Below are 18814 nucleotides of genomic sequence, written 5' to 3' on the forward strand. Positions count from 1 at the left end.
AAACATCTCTGTTGTTCTGATTACCAAGTTAACAGAGGAAAGGTTTCATAGGTTACCCAAAGCCACCTAAAGCCAACTATTCAGCCAAGCTTTCAGAAACCTCTAGCTCCCTGACTCAAGTCACAGTGCAGCAAACTGTGAATGGAAATGCCCCAGGTGGTTTAGTTAATACAAAGAAACTTGTATTGGAATTATTTTTCTCGGAAGTAAAGGTTTATATCCACTTTCTCATGCACCGTTCCTGATTTCCTTTCTCTTTCAAGTACAGCCAAGAATTGAAAGTCGGGAGGTAGAATTTACACAGGCCTTGCACAGCAGTGAGGGAGCAACATGGAACTGATAAAACTCCACTATCTTCCATCTATGACTAGCCTGATAACACTTCACTGCATTAGGTGCTGATGAAGAATGAATTATTGGATGCTAGGGCGCTTCTGTTATTTACAGAGCTTGCCAAAAAGCAGAATATAGTGAATAGATGTTTTAAGAATTTTTAACATTTCAGAATATCCGTTCATAGTTTAATTACGTCACTCGCTTTAAGGTCAATAGAATTCAACTCTGATTTCATGCTTCAGTAGAAATTGTAGTATAATGGAAGTTAAATGGAACTCCTGCACATGAAAACAAATGTGCAGCATGACTGGAAGGAAAGAAACTTGTTTTGGATTTTAGCAACAATTATCTTTTTAGAATGACTGAAAACTAATTTCATCCAATTCGTTGAAGTGTGTTGACGCACTAAGCTGTATAACATTTTAGTTCTGCAGCGGACAAAAGTGGCCACTTTTAGTTAAATTAATACCGCTATCTAGAATTTCCAAAAACATTCTTGTTCTGAATTTCCAGCAACATTCTTGTTCTGAATTTCCATAATAATGTAAATCTGTCAGGATCGTTGCAATGCTCTTGAATGTGATCAGTTTTTGTGTTTCTCATGCTGCACACCAAATGTATGAAATTCTGCTTTTCAAGAGGTACTGTAAAAGCACTTAAACCTTTTTTTTGGAAGCCTCTGAAGATTGGATTTGGCAGTAAAATGTACAACATACATGACCCTTCTGCAGTTTCATTCTGGCTCTGAACAAATTCTTTCAGGCTTGTTTGTCACATCGGAGTCATTAAATGAAATCTGCATGTCAGCTGTGGAATGCACATCTGTTCTTCATTTACTTTTGCTGATGTTCCCTCGTTGTAGCCCAAACAATGCTAATGGATGGCATGTAGTAATTTGAAACGGTTATCTGGTGTTAATTGTTTAAGCATTAGATGTCTTTAGTGAACTTGCTTTGGGTTTTTTGGTGGGGGGGATAGAATCTTGTTATCTTATCCTCTCTTGCCCTTCTGGTTTTCCTATCTCAAATTGGTAGGATAGCCACATTCCTCCTATTCCTCTGTCTATTACAAGGGCGTTTTGAATGTTAGTGAAATATGTAGTAATGTGGAGACCTGGAGGTCATGTTTTAGTTTTAAAGATAGAGTGCGGAAACAAACCCTTTGGTCCACCGAGTCAGCGCGGACCAGCGATCCCATCACAATAACACTATCCTACACACACTAGGAACAATTTACACGTATTAGGTGTATTACACTCCAAGCCAATTAACTTACATACTTGTATGTCTTTGGAGTGTGGGAGGAAACCGAAGATCTCGGAGAAAACCCACGAGGTCACGAGAAGAACGTACAAACTCCGTACACATCAGTGCACGTAGTCAGGATCAATCCCGGGTCTCCGGTGCTGTAAGGCAGCAACTCTACCACTGCACCACTGTCATGTATTAAGCTGCAATTAATTTGCACATTTTAAGATCCAATTTGGAACTTTGGACCTTTTGACCAAAGAAATCCAACTAGTGAATTGCAAGTAGAATTTGGTTTCCATCAGGAGCAGGGTGATTGAGACTTGAAGCTCTTGTGAATTGAGTCTCTTGGATCATGCTGTCATAAGCATCTTCTGATATCTCCACTGTTACTGTGTCCAGGCTCGAACAATCATTATCAGCAGGAACTCAATGATTGCAAACAGCCCCAGTCTTGGCCTTGCATTTTAAACTAACTGATCATTGCTCCTCATTCTGATTTCTATGTGTCCTCAATGACATTCCAAAAGAGATTGCTGAACAGAAAGTTAGATAATTTATGATTTTAGAAAGAATGAGTCGTATTTGAATATCGACAGGAGCAGATGAGGTTGTGCAGATGATGTGGCAGCATGAGTCTTTTTTTTGTTTTTGCTGCACAGTTCCCTGGATAATGCTTCAATTTAGAACATTTTCCTGCCTCTCTCATCCCACATCCTTCCCCAGAGGAGTTGGAGATGGTTGTAATAAAAAGATATTGGTGCCTACTCAAGAAGTATATATTTTTCTCTATCTAGAGGGTTTTGTACAGCTGCAAGTGGAATATAAAACTTAGATCTACAGTGCCTGTCAGGAAGTACATTTTCCTGCCTGCTGTTCTTATTGAGTCCAGGCTTCTTTATATTTAACTTGCAGCTGACTGCAAAAGGTCTTCATGCAAACAAGTGGTAGGGTCTCTGCAATTTCCATCCAAGTCCCAATTGTTTCATTCTGTGTATAAACATTCTGTGATTAAAGAAACCGCTGTTAGCCTTTACATTTCAGACACTGAGAAACAAGCATATTTCCAACCTTTCTCATCCTTTGCAGCAATGTGGGTTTTCTCCAAGATCTTCAGTTTCCACCCACACTCCAAAGACCTACAGGGTTGTAGATTAATTGGCTTTGTTATAAATGTAAATTGTCCCTAGTGTATGTAGGATAGTGTTAGTGTGCAGGGATCGCTGGTCGGTGTGGGCCAAAGGGCCTGTTTCCACGATGTATAACTAAACTAAACTAAATGTTGTGGGATAAGTATGTTGTCTAGAGGAGAATTTGGCTTTGCAACGCACAATAACCAAAAAGATTTGGATTGCATAAGGCAAAGAGGATGCAATTATTCACATCACAGCTGTCCTCTGTTCCAAAGAGAGTCACATTTTAAATGTTTAAGCGGAAAAGTTAAATAATTGCCCCCTTCAACCTATATTCCTCCTTCTGTCTTCACAATCTGCACCTCTTCTATCCTCATCCCCATAGCTCACACTTTGCCTTTTCATCTCTGGCCTGTGTCCACCCATCTGCCAATAACCCCCACCCAGCACCTGTATTCACCTATCACTAGCCAGACTTTGTCCCGCCCCACACCTCTCATCCAGCGACGCAAAACTTCAACTATCTATGTTCTCCGGTGATGCTTCCTGATCCGCTGAGGTACTCCTGCACAATGTGTTATTTTACACAATTGGGTGTCTGTTGTAGCTCAGTAGGTAGCAAATCAGTCACCATGCTTCCTACATTACAGCCATGACTGCACTTCCCTGAAGTATTTTTATAAATTGCTTGGGACAAATTGAGGTGGTGAAAAGCACAGTATTTATTATTGCAGGTCGCACAGTTCACCAGTCGAACTAGTTTAGAAATGCTGTGATTAGATTTGGTTTCTTAATGATTAATTATGTTATATGCAATATAATATGTGTCCTTGTGTTTACTATTTCACAGCAAACATTAAGATGGAGTCAGCATGCAACCTTTCTTCCAGATTATCTCCCTTGTCAAACCCTTTGCCTCCCATTGACCTGCTCTTCGGTGTTGTATCCAAGTGCGTGTGTGCCTACATTAGAGCTTTGCCAAGACAGTCAACTGTGCTGTCAACATTAGAATCTTAAACGTGTTGTGACGTAGATCATAAGAACATTATAGCCCTGGAACAGTCCCTTCGGCCCATCGTTCGCTCGTGTATCAGACGATGTAGCTCGCTGTTGGCTTCTGTCGTCGTCCAACATGTTGACAGAATTGTCGCCCGACGCGTCACAGAGTGCATCGCGTCGTCGCTTCCAGGGATCGCCACGAGGAGGCTTCTGTCATGATCCCTCTTTCGGCCCATGATGCTTGTGCTGAACATGATGTCATTTTAAACTAATCCCTTCTTCCTGCATATCCCTCCAAAACCTGCATTTCCATTGCCTATCTAAAAGCCTCTTGAATGCCACTGTCATGTCTGCTTCCACTATCACCCCTGGCAGCACATTCCAGGCACTTACCACTCCCTGTGTGGGTGAGGGGTTCAAATTTGGCATTCTATTGCTCAAGTCTGTGTATGTAAAAATAAAGACCACTTTCAAGATTGAGAAAGATAAAATGTTATTTGGCATGAAGTGGTGATCATTAAAGCAGGTCAATGGAGTTAAATACAGATTTAAGAACATTTAAATATGAACTTTATTCAGAATAAAAAATATATACAAAATAAAAAATGCAAAGAATCTTCCTGCATTCTCTTCCTACATTCAATAGTGTAATACGCTGCAATATTCACATCAATCTTTAAAGAAATCACTATTACCAGTCGTGTCGTTCCCTTCGCTTATTTGAAAGGTGTCCCTCAATGTCCAGCAGCGGAAGGACCATTTTATTAAATTGGCCCAGGAGATGCTGGAGCTGAATGTTCCCCACATTTGGGTTTGGATGAGGGTGGGGGGAGCCATTTGTACAACCACATGCAGATATAACTAGTGTGCTTTAAGAGATTTGAAATCATTTTCTGTCTCTCTTGGAGATTTTTAAATGATAATTTTCAATTCATTTACAGGTAGAATTTGCATGCAGTTATTGATTTTAATTTGAATCTGTTTTCTAAAAGGAAAATTATTTTGTCAATCATCCTTTTGCTTGATGTGCACATTGATCTGTGGAGTATCAGATCACGCTTCCCTTGGGTAAACCCCTCAGTTGCAGATAGGCCAGGTAAAAGTGAAGTGTTGGTGTCTTTAGGGTGGTAAAGAGTCGTAAGAGCTCATGAAAGTGATTTACTAGCATTAGTTTTTTAATGTTCCTATTTTTTTTGATTGTCCTTTTATTCCTTTTGCAGTCTCAGTGTGAAGACCTACGAAACGTGAATCTTTCTGGTCATGTGGGATTTGATAGCCTTCCAGATCAGTTGGTCAACAAGTCCACAACTCATGGGTTTTGTTTCAATATTCTTTGTGTAGGTGAGTAATATTTTGAAATAGTAAGAGGAGAGAACTTTGATTTTATGAGTTTTTCATGTTATGCAAATATCACGGGGTTAAACATGCAATTCTTGTAGTGTTGGTTGAGGAGTGAACAGTGCTGATGGGTTGCACTTGAATAAACCAATATATTAAGGGAAGGTTTGTTAGAGCAGTGAGAGTTTGGTTTAAGATGGCTTGAAGGAGAGAAGCTGAACAGGTATTTAGGAGGAAGGAAGCAGAACTGGAAATGGAATACCTTAATGCAAGTAACAGTGAATCATAAAGAACTTTTAGCAGATTGGAGGATGATTATTGTAACTGATATCATAATTCAGTTAAATGTGGCATGGGTAAGGGAAATAATATGTGCAATAGGAGCAAAAAGTTATAAATTGAGGTAAGACCAATTTTACTTTGCTGGGAAGTGAAACATGGACAACTAAATGGTCTGCAAATGAACTAGAAATGGCCACTTGAAGATATGAACAATAGAAAGGCCTTGAGGGAGAAGTGCTGCCAAATCTAGAGGCCTGTACACCAAAGTGCATTAAAGTGTAAAATGAGACAAAAGGAGGGAAATGAAGTACAGGAGAAGGTCAAGAAGAGCATATGGTACACAAGACAATTAAAAAGTAAATTTGGAAAGCCAACATGGGCCATGAAAAATACTGGCAATTGAAATTGAAGGAAATCCAATGAGTTTCATTAATATGTATGAGAATAACAGTGTCACAATCCTAATGCATGGTCAGGAGTCAAAACATCGACTGTCGCTGCCTCCACAGATGTTGCTTGACCTATTGAGTTCCTCCAGTAGTTTATTTCTAGCTCCAGATTCCTGCGTCTGCAGTCTCTTGTGTCTTAAAGAGGATAATTTGTTTTGTCAAATAGGGCCAAACACTTATCCACTCCAGTTACTCAAGTCATACATCGTTCTTCGATAAATTATATCTTGCAACTGACAGTCCAAAGGTTAGTTTTATTGAAGATGTAGCACTATTTTACAGCTGTACTGGAGTAATAGTTTCCACAGAAAGACGTGGATGCTATTAAAGGCAATTTAACAGTGTAACTAAGCTGTGCAGGTCATGTGTATGAAATGTTCATGTTATGTTTCTGATAATGAACCATGAGATTAAAAGATGGGAAAACCAAAGGGGATTGTTTAAAATAAACCCTAATTTGATTCTCAAGGTACAGTGATAATTAAGGTACAGTGATATGCGAATTACCATACAGCCTTATGGGGGCAAAAAAGCAACAAAACACACAACTACATAAAAGTTAACATATACAACCACCACACCGGATTCCACACATTCCTCTATGTGATGAAAGGCAAAATAAAGTCCAATCATCTTCCTCTTTTTTTTCTCCCACGGTCGGGGCAGTCGTACCATCCGTCGGGGGCGGTCGAAGCCCTCGCGTCGGGTCAATCAAAACTCCCACATTGGGGTGATCGAAACTCCCACATCGGGGTGATCGAATCTCCCGCGGCTTGGTGTTCCCGAAGTTGGTCTCTGACCAGAGACCGCGGGCTCCGTGATGGTAAGTCCGCAGGCTCCCGCGGTAGAGCTCACAAAATCGGTCTCCAGCAAAGGCCGCCAACTCCTCGATGTTAGGCCGCAATGCGGACGGAGATACGATACACACCCCACATAGAACAAACTAAAGAACACTAAATACATCCATTTAACACATACAATTAAAACACAAAGAAGGAAAGGACAAACGGACTGTTGGCTCAATGCTGCAACATTTTATGTACTTAAGCAAACCTGAAATGCTCTTAAAAGTCTGATTTTCACCTTGAGGTTCTCTGTTTTGCATAGTTTACTTGTCTAGTTTAGAGATACAGCGCGGAAACAGGCCCTTCAGCGCACCGAGTCTGCACCGACCAGCGAACCAAGCACATTAACACTATCCTACACACACTAGGGACAATTTACACTTATAGCAAGCCAATTAACCTACAAACCTGTACGTCTTTGGAGTGTGGGAGGAAACCGAAGATCTCAGGGAAAACCCACGGGAGGAACTCCATACAGACAGCACCCGTAGTCGGAATCGAACCCGGGTCTCTGGCGTTGCAAGCACTGTAGGCAGCAACTCTACCGCTGCGCCACCGTGCCGCCCGTGCCATCGTGTTCCACTTCCTGACGAACTAAAATTGGTCATGCCCCACCCAATTTAGAATTTTTTTTTCTCCTATTGCACGCATTTTGTTGCATGGTGAGCTATCTGGCAGACTGATTACAAGGTTTTTTGACTTGGGTATTTCTCAATTTGAGTAGTATTTAACAAATCCCTTTGTTTGGAAGGAAATGAAAGAACTTGTGGAGTGGTCCCAAATATAGCCCAGGCACTAAAAGTGGAGAAACAGTATGTTCCAAAGACGTCTTAAGCTACTGTTACACTTAACCTTCTGTTAAATGAGTCTGAAAACTGTAGCAATGTGTGACATGAATGTGTAATTGCTCAGTCCAACTTGTCAAAGTGTCTGCCACTGTATTGAAACTTATTTATAAACTCTCATTTTGTTAACATGTTTGTTTTTGTAACCACAAACCCACTTGGTTAGTAGTGTTCCATGCAAGTGTGGAATTCCCTTTGTCATTATAGTTCCTTTTGGTACATACAGATCACAAAGCATTTTTTGGTGCATGCGTTCAATATTCATTAAGGATATGGAGTTTGGGTCCTGTCAGAAATTAATTGGATAGTTTATCTGATACGTTAAACTTATAAGGAACAGGTCACTGTTGTCTTTAGATTGAACTTTGGATCACATCCATCCTGTTAAATTAATATTGAGAATCTTGGTGTTTTTTTAATGAGAAAAGTATGGTTTATTCCTGGCATCCAAGAGAACATTCATCACCCATCTATGGTAAAAAGTGATTTGATGGCATTATTTTTTACGTTTTAGGACCTTTCCATATACATAGAGCTATTGTTTCCTTTTGTGAAAATATTGTTGATTTTTCAAATACAGCTCAGCTTCAAACTGTTGTTCAAAATCCTGAGAACATGAAAAGTGCTAAACTACTCCATGCTTAAAACATTTTCATTGTCCTGCACAGAATTTGAGCCGTCCCAACTGAAGCATAATTATAGTTAAAAAGGGTGCATTATATTTTGGCATTGAGTACCACATATTGATTTTACTTATTGAGTTCATCAAACCGACAAATGCAGATAGAATACAATTAAAGTATTAATGCTATGTCTCTAGAAGAAAAAAAAGTTTTAAAATATTTTAAATGTAGGGCCTTTAAGATTTGTTTCTGTTCATTGGTGGTGCAGTGCAAGTTGAAGATCACAAAGGCTCCACGATAAAATATCTTCCCACTGCATTGACTTTCATCGTGGTCCCAGCAGTGAATGGAAAAATAGCCTGAAGCCAGCCACATGATTTGCTGTGCTGTTTGTGAAGCAGTTTTAAATATGGTGTGCAAATCGTTCAACTTGAATCTACAGTGCTCTTGTATTAAGATAAATTTTAATCTAAACCAGCAATTGAAGAAATTGATCAGGAAACTACTTTATTGTTTAAAAGGGAATTAAAATAAAAAGATACCAGTGGCCTCAGAAACCTACTCCTGTAGCATCCGCTAGACCTGCTTAATAGCTGATACATACTCAAGGGCAAGCAAGGTTGATTTTCCCCTCTATTTCAGAATAATCCTCTCTCTCCAAATGCATTAGTTGGTCCATCCATCTGTGATGTGTTGTATTCATAAATCAATGCTTGGGGATGGCCTGACTGCTCTCTGTTGTAGTTGAATGTTGTTTATACAGGATGGAAAATTCAGCCAGGATTTAAACAATCCTCGAGTGGTGTCGATGTTAAACAGCAGAACATATGACATAAAACATGTACTTTCCAAATTTTGTACTTCAGATATGATCAGTTGATGGAACTTTTTGGTTCAAGAACCTTATGGCATTGGTTTTTGGAAACCCATTTTTTAATGAACACAAAATGTATTTTTCAATAGTCATTGGTTTGAAGACTTTATATTGGGGATACGAGCATCTTCAGCCTTTTATAGCACAATGTTAAGGCCCTGTCCCACTTTCCCGAGTTACTCACAAACTCTCCCGAGTTTTCCCCTTGATTCGAACTCGGGGAATGTCGGGTAATGTCGGTAGCAAGCTCGTAGGAGCCCGTAGATGTTTCGTAGCGGCTCGTAATGCCAGCCGTAGCCCCGAGTACCTACGAACGGCTATTACCGTAATTTTCCGAGTTCGAATCAAGGGGAAAACTCGGGAGAGTTTGTGAGTAACTCGGGAAAGTGGGACAGGGCCTTATGTCTTGCATTTCTTATGAGGTATTTTAATTTAAACACATATTTCTTCACATTTTTTAGAATGGCATGATTAGGCATTTATTTGGCTTTTTGCCGTACTATGCAATCAGATTTAAGCTCATCTTTTACCTTGGTGCCACTTTTCCACATTAATCTGATAACCCTTGATTCTTTGAATATCTAAATGTCTTATTGCTCTTTGTCTTGAACCTACTTGGTGACTGAACCTCCAGTGCCCTTTGGATTAGACAATCAAGGATTTTACAACATTTGTGGTGAAGAAATACCTTCACATCTCTGCCTGAACCCCTTATTTAGTGACCGAGTCTTGATTATAGACATCAAGCCAGTGGAAATACTCTACCATTTGCCCTTTTCAAGTCAGTAATGATTTTGTATTTTAGTGAGATCACCACTGTTTCCTCAATATTTGAGATTTTAAACTGTATAACCTCAGCTCGTTTAATAAACCCATCATCCAATAATTAATCTGATGAGCCTTTGTTACCTCTTTCCAAAATTTGTTCTCCATTATATGGAGAGATCGGACCTGTATACCTTTTTAGGTGCAGTTTCATGTGACTTCATATGTGACTCATGCCACACCTCAACCCTGCCACATACCGTCACCCCACAAATTGCCTGTTTATTTCTACTATGTTTTCTATCCAGTAACTAATCCCCAATCCATGCCCCCCCCCCCCCCCCCATAGCATTTTGTTTCAATGTTTTTGGCACCTTATTGCAAACCATTTTGAGGGGTTTTTTTTTAAGTGAAGAAGGTGATCAATGAGGATAGAGCAGTGGATGTTGTCTACATGGATTTTAGACAAGTATTTGATAAAAGTCCCTCATGGTGAGCTGATCTAGAAGATTAAAATACATGGGATCCATGGTGACTTGATCGTTTGGTTTCAGAACTGACTTACTCATAGAAGACAGGATTGTGGTGGAATGGTGTTACAGACAGGAAGTGACACAGCTGGCGTCCAGGTGCCATCGCAACAACCTGGAGCTCAATGCTCTTACACAGTGGAATTGATTGTAGACTTTAGGAGAGCTCCCACTCCTCTCACCCAACTCGCCGTCCAATTCTACACGGCCATCGTAGAGTCTGTCCTCACCTTCTCCATCATCGCCTGGTTTGGCTCAGCCACCAAGCACGACACCTGGAGGCTGCGAATCGTTCGATCAGCTGAGAAAGTTATTGGCTGCAACCTTCCTTCCATTGATGAACTGTACACTGCAAGGGCCAGGAAGCAAGCGGGCAAGATCATCTCTGACCCCTCTCACCCTGGCCACAAACTCTTTGAATGACTTCCTTCTGGAAGGCAACTCCGGATTGTCAAAGCTGCCGCAGCCAGACATAAAAACAGCTTTTTACCACGAGTAGGAGCTCTACTCAATAACCGAAAATCTGTAGCCTGCTTTTGCTCTGTCTTTTATTTAATTCACATGTTTAATCACTAATGTTTTATTATTAATGTTTTATGTGCCATTCCTAACTGTCACTGTATGTCATGTTGTCACTTGCGGTTGGAGCACTAAGGCAAATTCCTTGTATGTGAATACTTGGCCAATAATATTATTCAATTATTCATTCATTCATTCATTCATTCATTCATTCATTCTGGCTGGAGGTCCATGACCAGTAGAGTTCTGCATTGATCTTTGCTCTGACCTCTGTTGTTTGTGATGTATACAAATGGCTTGGATATAATTGCAGAAGGGTTGGCTAGTAAGTTTGTAGACAACACTAAAATCACTGGAGTGCCAGATAGCGAGGAAAACTGCCAAAATATACACCACGATATAGATCAGCTACAGAAACGAGCGGAGAAATGGCAACTGGAGATTATTCCGAGCAGATGTGAGGTGTTGCACTTTGGGAGGTTGAATGTAAGGGCAAAGTATATGATTAATGGCAAGACCTTCAACAACATTGATGTACTGTGGGATCTTGGCATCCAACTCCATAGCTCCCTGAAAGTAGCAATACAATTAGTTAGGGTGGTAAAGAAGGCATGTGGTAAAAGCATTTGCTTTTATAGAAACATAGAAATTAGGTGCAGGAGTAGGCCATTCGGCCCTTCGAGCATGCACCGCCATTCAATATCATGGCTGATCATCCAACTCAGTATCCCGTACCTGCCTTCTCTCCATACCCTCTGATCCCCTTAGCCACAAGGGCCACATCTAACTCCCAATGAACTGGCCTCAACTACCCTCTGTGGCAGAGAGTTCCAGAGATTCACCACTCTCTGTGTGAAAAAAGTTTTTCTCATCTCTGTTTTAAAGGATTTCCCCCTTATCCTTAAGCTGTGACCCCTTGTCCTGGACTTCCCCAACATCGGGAACAATCTTCCTGCATCTAGCCTGTCCAACCCCTTAAGAATTTTGTAAGTTTCTATAAGATCCCCTCTCTATCTCCTAAATTCTAGAGAGTATAAACCAAGTCTATCCAGTCTTTCTTCATAAGACACTCCTGACATCCCAGGAATCAGTCTGGTGAACCTTCTCTGCACTCCCTCTATGGCAATAATGTCCTTCCTCAGATTTGGAGACCAAAACTGTACGCAATACTCCAGGTGTGGTCTCACCAAGACCCTGTACAACTGCAGTCGAACCTCCCTGCTCCTATACTCAAATCATTTTGCTATGAAAGCTAACATACCATTCGCTTTCTTCACTGCCTGCTGCACCTGCATGCCTACTTTCAATGACTGGTGTACCATGACGCCCAGGTCTCACTGCATCTCCCCTTTTCCTAATCGGCCGCCATTTAGATAAAAGTCTGCTTTCTTGTTTTTGCCACCAAAATGGATAACCTCACATTTATCCACATTATACTGCATCTGCCAAACATTTGCCCACTCACCCAGCCTATCCAAGTCACCTTGCAGTCTCCTAGCATCCTCCTCACAGCTAACACTGCCCCCCAGCTTAGTGTCATCCGCAAACTTGGAGATATTGCCTTCAATTCCCTCATCCAGATCATTAATATATATTGTAAATAGCTGGGGTCCCAGCACTGAGCCTTGCGGTACCCCACTAGTCACTGCCCGCCATTGTGAAAAGGACCCGTTTACTCCTACTCTTCTATAGGTCAGGCCATTGTGTGTAAAGTCAGGAAGTCATGATACAGCTCTATAGGACTTTGGTTAGGTTTGGTTATTGTCTTGTGGTCCTGTGCAGAGTGAAGAGCCAGCAAGATTGCAATCCTGATGATCTGTTGTGGCAATAGATGAATTGTAGTGGGTCCAGTTCAGTTGATATGCGTCACAACCAACCTCTTAAAGCACTTCTTCACTACAGACGTCCGTGTCACTGATCAATAGTCATTGAGGCATGTCACCTTCATCTTCTTGGGCACCAGAATTATGAATGACCTTTGTGCGCAGTTTCCTTCATGAATTACTCAACATGTTGATGCATTAGGGTTGGCTTTTAAGCATGAGCTTGAATTTAACCTTCATATTTTTAACTGCTAATTGGGTTTGCTCACTTTATATATAGATTAAATTACCCTTTGATTATTACCCTGTTGCATACACTTATAATTTCTTGTTAAATATTATGCCCCGCACTACCACTACTGCTTGAGAAGCCATGTTCTGGCCCTTGCTGCTGCTTGGTTCCACCCATACTAGCTCTCTTGATTATTGGAACTAACAACCATCCCTCTACCATATTTAACTTGTTTGTTAATATCAGCCACCCACCTTGTTTTCCATTTTGCTTATCAGCCAAAGGTTGTATGTGGTGTATGTCCTAACCTTGGGTACTCTGCATCTATTTCTCTGCAACGGCTTTTAGACCATACCCATTCATTTCTATTTGTGCCATTAATTCACTGACATTTTTACAAATGCTGTGCGCGTTCATAGAAACTGTGTTCAATTTTCTTTTACACATTTTTTCCTTGCTCTGACTTTAATTGCATGGGTACACTTATTTTTGTGTGTTATATACTTTCCAAGTGGGTTCTAGTTATTATTTTGCTACCCTGCCCAATAGATTTGATCGTTTTCTCTAGCTTTCTAAATTTCATCTCTCCAGTTTTTTGTTGTCAAGAATTGACATCTCCCTTAATTGCATGATTTTAACTGCATTTTAACTGCCGTAAAATATTCTGAAGAGAAAAAAAATTGAGTGCCTTAATAATTCATATAGAGGAGGCCTTTAATCTTGCAAATAATTAAATTTAATTTCTCTGCTTTCATATTTAGAAATGAGAGTTAACTTTTCAAGTGAAACATTTTTCATCAGAATTTTCATATTTCCAGCGTCTCTATAAAACATTTTTATAAGATTTCTGGAGGGTTAATTAATTGTGTTTTATTTAGCAAGTACTGACATGGTTTATAGTGTATTTCACTGGAAACAAAATTCATCTTGCCTTTATCCGATTTTGCAATCCTGTTTACTACATGATCATTAATTCTTTGTGGTCACTTTAGTATTGGAATTCGCATAGAATACAGATCTCTTGATTCATAAAGTAAATGTAGGAATTGCCTTGCAAAAATTATAAAAGATAGATATGAATGCAGCATGGTTCTGTGATATGGAAACAAATAGTTTTTTTTTAAATTGCTTGTGTCGCATCTGGTCACAAGCTCTGTGTGAATACAGTAGACACATTGTCAGTGATGTGCTGACGTAGGGACTGTGAATGTCTTCACTTGTTTCTTTTGTGGGAGGAAAGAAGCCTCTATTTGTGGAGGGGTGACGGTCTGGTAGCACATAGATTCAAGGACCAGTGATTGACTAGTCCTTCCCTCAGCATTTTGTATTTGTCTTAACATATTTATGATTTATCTCATAATAGGCTGCAAATAAATTCTTGGCATGATTGAGAGAACTTTAAAATGTCATTTGGATTAAAGAGAGAGATGCTTGGGGTTTCAATTAGTTATATTCTTATTTTGAGACGTCAAACCACTTTAAGCAAACAACAAAATTATTTTGTGTATTAATGTGCTTACTATTCCGTGCAAAGGGAGTTTTGGGAAATGTGACGTTAATAAAATTGTTGGGCATCATTTTTATGAATGAATGCTATCTCTTTAAATGTATTAAACAATTTTATTGCTAAGGAAAAAGGTTACGTTTTGAAAATGGCAGTGAAGAAATGTCAGGACAATAAAACAATTTCACGTGAAAGCAATTATGAGGAAACTTCTTCCTGTCAAAAGGTTTGGAGAGTCTGCTCTCAAAATGATTAATGTTTGTGGCACAGGAAGAATTCACTCACCTCATCGTTGTGGGCCAACTGCTTGCTGAACCAAGTCAAAATTAGGTTAATTGTCTGTCTTTATTCCAAAGAAGTGCATAAAAGTACAGATGAATTTATACAGGGTACCAAGCAAGAGAAGAACAGTGCATGCCATTTAGACTGAAGAAGATTAAAGAGATTAAATTGTCAGTATAAAGATGAAGACATAGTTGGGAAACTATAATTCCTGTTTAATTATGTATTGTATGTTTTTGTCTTTAATGTGTACACATCCGTTTCATGCTATATTTCCCCTCGCACTCAGAGGTTATCATTATTCAGAATTCTGTAGTAAATATGGGGGAGAATTTGCTGAAAACACAAAAAATAACTTGAGTGAATTAATAAAATGCAGTAAGTATTTGTATTGCAGCCTAATGGCGTTTTCCGATTTAGAAATTCAGTAAATCGCACGAGTATTCCAATTGTTCATTGGCCACGATATATTTGGTTTTAAATCCTTGAAAAGAGGAGTAAAACATATGCAGAAGTTGCCGGATGGTTCACGTGCACTTGGAAACAAATTGGAAATACAGCTAATACACATTAAAAAAATATACGCCATGTGTTATACCATGATGTACTGTCAAGCAAAAGAATAAATATTGGAATGTTTGGAACTAATGAAACTAATATGGCATCTGTTTCAATGTATTATTATCATCTGTTTTCAAGGGAATGGAGGCATCCATTTTCACATATTAATATTTTGTTGAAAGTATTCCATGTCTTGCTATTTCACCAATAATAGGTCCAATAAATGGAGGGATTAACTAAAAAATATTGCATGCTTAGAGTGTTTTATGTCTTTACATCTTTTAGGTGAAACTGGTATTGGTAAATCAACGTTAATGGACACATTGTTCAATACTAAATTTGAAAATGCACAAGCATCGCACAACGAGCCTGGTGTCCGGTTAAAGTCTCGCAGTTACGAATTGCAGGAGAGCAATGTACGGCTAAAGCTGACCATTGTAGATACAGTGGGCTTTGGGGATCAGATAAACAAGGAAGACAGGTAAGAATTTTGCACATGAATCATTGTACTTGAAAATGAAACCTCGGATGTACAGCCTGGTTGTACTGATGGTAACACCTCTCCTGTACTTAATCCATGTGTCTATTCTGCAGTGAATGCACATAATAAGGATCAACAGCAAAGTAGTGATCCCCAGTATTGTCAGCTCTAGTGCTGCTGCTTGCTTTTCGGATGTTAGCAGTGGAATTGAGATGTTAGCAGGTGAAATGGTCGTATGTAGAATTAATGAGCCTGATTAAATCCCAGTCTCTTTATCAAAACCCCACGTTAAAGCTGTGATGTTAACGACAGTGACATATTGGAAAGTTGTTGTAATATTACATCATTGTTGGGAGAAAAGGAAGGAACTAGGGTTAAGGCAATTCCAACATCGCACTCTAACAGCTTGATGTGTTTTACTAGGGAATTTAGCATCCCTAATTTGTGGAGTTATGGTGCAATCCATTCAGGCTTGTTCTTCATCCCCTCCCCCCACCCACCCCTTATTGTGGTATTAACAGGTATCACTGTAATAGAGTCATGGAATCTTACAGTGTGGAAACAGCACCTTCACCCCAACTTGCCCACACCGACCAACATGTCCCATCTACACCAGTCCCACCTGCCTGCATTTGGCCCATATCCCTCTAAACCTGTCTAAATGTTTCTTAAACGTTGCGATGGTACCTGCCTCAATTACCTCCTCCAGCAGCTTGTTTCATTCACCCACCACCCTTCGTGTGAAAAAGTTATCCCTCAGGTTCCTATTAAATCTTTCCCCCCTCATCTTACACCTACCTATATCTTCTGGTTCTCGATTCCTCTACTTTGAGCAAGAGACTCTGTGTCTTTTTTTTAGGTGACAGTTCAGCTTGGTATGTTTTTCAGGTAATTACATATTTAAAATATTTTCCTATATCTCTAATATACTTTTTTTTTTACACACAGCTACAAGCCTATTGTTGAATACATTGATGCACAGTTTGAAGTATACCTTCAGGAAGAATTGAAAATCAAGCGTTCGTTCTACAACTATAATGACTCCAGAATTCACACCTGCCTATACTTCATTGCGCCCACAGGACACTCACTAAAATCTCTTGATCTTGTTACCATGAAAAAATTAGACAGCAAGGTAATTGTTTTCTTTTTATTCAAGATTGTCAAATCTCCAGATAAAATGTGGCAGTTTTTGAAAGTACCAAGAATTGTTGAAATTGCCCTTCATGTATTGGCTATGCTGACATGATCTTGATTCCTGGTTTATTCCTGACTAAAAAATATATTGTTTATATCTTAAACATTTGTACTTTAAATGCTTGACTCCTATTATGCTGTTATAACCTTTTAGTCTACTTCCTTTTAATTCATTCACATGACCTAGCCCTTCAATAAAAATAATTCAAAGTAAAACTATGTCCACTGCTTCAGGTGTTTATCATTAAATATCAGTTTAATGGGTGGCACAGCGGCGCAGCGGTAGAGTTGCAGCCTTACAGCGCCACAGACTAGTGTTCGATCCTGACTACGGGTGCTGTCTGTACAGAGTTTGTACATTCTCCCTGTGACTGCGTGGGTTTTCTTCGGGTGTTCGGGTAAATTCCAAAGACGTACAGGTTTGTAGGTTTAAGAAGGAACTGCAGATGCTGGAAAATCGAAGGTACACAAAAATGCAGGAGAAACTCAGCGGGTGCAGCAGCATCTATGGAGCGAAGGAAATATAGCAACATTTCGGGCCGAAACCCTTCTTCAGACTTGGTGGCCGAAGGGCTCGTTTCCACGCTGTATCTCTAAATTAAAAGAAGACAAATTATATAATCGAATCAAAAAAATGGCCGTTTAGATCATTTTAGTGTTAAGATCCTTAAAAAAAATTGTACAAATATTGATAAAATACATTTTAGGTTTTCACCAACTCATTTACTCCTGTGCCATCATCCCAACCTTCGTTATCTTCCTAGATTGGTTTACCTCGTACAGTTTATCACCAATCTTTCACCCACAAGCTCACTGAGATTTCTGCCTAACTCAATGAGTAATATTGGTCCCTACTCTGGTTATATCCACATTGCAAAGGCTTTCCATGGTCCTCACTACATCTGTAACCCTACAGCTTTTCAAATACCTATGCGCCCCAATACAAGTCATTCTGCTGACTAGACCCGAGTTGTGTCATTCCCTCCCGAAATAATGCTTTGGGATGTTCCTTAAAACATCTATTTCTCATCTACTTTTTGGAAACCGTGCTAATAACCAGATGTCCTGAAATGCCAGTCAATCTTGCAGTCAATCAAGTGCCATCTCTTTGGCCCTCGATCGTCTTTGCCAACCTCCCACGGACTTCAGCTTGAAACGTTTACTCCCAAGTGAATGACAGACGCACTACTGAAATAAAATTCTAATTCCCATTCATTACATTATATGGCCTTAGCAAGTAAAAGTAAAACATTATGGGTAGGACTGTGAATAAAGGTTTGAGGTGTACAAAGTGCACTTCAAGCAGAATTTGCCATGGGTTAGTTTGGAACATTCTTTCTTACAAACGCGATCAGGAACCTGCCTCGAGTGTTAAATTTCAGTGGAGTATACACCAAATGATATGCCTCAGTCGAGCCACACCCATTAATAATGGATCTACAACCACATCCTAACAGTGCTACAAGCTCTGCCAAACCATAGTCCAGGGATCAAGTGTGTTTATTTGGCACATTCACCAGATATGAACTAAAACAATGTCATTCTTATTTGCTGCAGATTTTTAGGCATTAGTAGAACTACATTTCAATAGTGTTGTTGCATACTCGTAACTATATCCCTGTGAAACCTTATCTTTACAATTCTCTAACTGACTAGAAACATATGAAAGCAGTGGTGTGTCTCAAGGTACACTTGTGCAATCCAGCAAGAAATAAAATAGTCAGGAATCTGGAAACTGAGTTGGCACAGCTGTGAAGAGTTTTACTTGGGCTTTGTGCCAGGGGTGTTGAAAGAAGCCAAGGTTTACTCCTGCACTGTTCTTGAGGCAGGATTGGAGAACAAAGTACCATTCAGATGTGTTCCTTATTGTCAGACTCAAAGGTAGAATCTGTGATACGGAGCTAATCATTAATACCTGTACATAATGTAAATTAGAGTGTTCAGAAGCA

General features: G+C 39.7%; 1 protein-coding gene across 10 annotated transcripts in view; it reads left to right on the plus strand.

Moving 5' to 3' along the window:
* septin11 (septin 11) overlaps positions 1-18814 on the plus strand; it is a 75310-nt gene that overhangs the window by 29218 nt on the left and 27278 nt on the right. For all 10 annotated transcript variants that reach the window (XR_004412661.1, XR_004412659.1, XR_004412671.1 and 7 more), the window contains exons 2-4: positions 4936-5056; positions 15473-15668; positions 16617-16803. Coding sequence is in view for 7 of the 10 variants with exons in the window: in XM_033024844.1 (XP_032880735.1) it covers positions 4936-5056; positions 15473-15668; positions 16617-16803 (504 nt within the window). In the remaining 3 variants the exon portion in view is untranslated. The remainder of the gene's footprint in view (positions 1-4935; positions 5057-15472; positions 15669-16616; positions 16804-18814) is intronic.

The sequence above is a fragment of the Amblyraja radiata genome, chromosome 1 (assembly GCF_010909765.2).
Source record: "Amblyraja radiata isolate CabotCenter1 chromosome 1, sAmbRad1.1.pri, whole genome shotgun sequence".
NCBI classification, from domain to species: Eukaryota; Metazoa; Chordata; class Chondrichthyes; order Rajiformes; family Rajidae; genus Amblyraja; species Amblyraja radiata.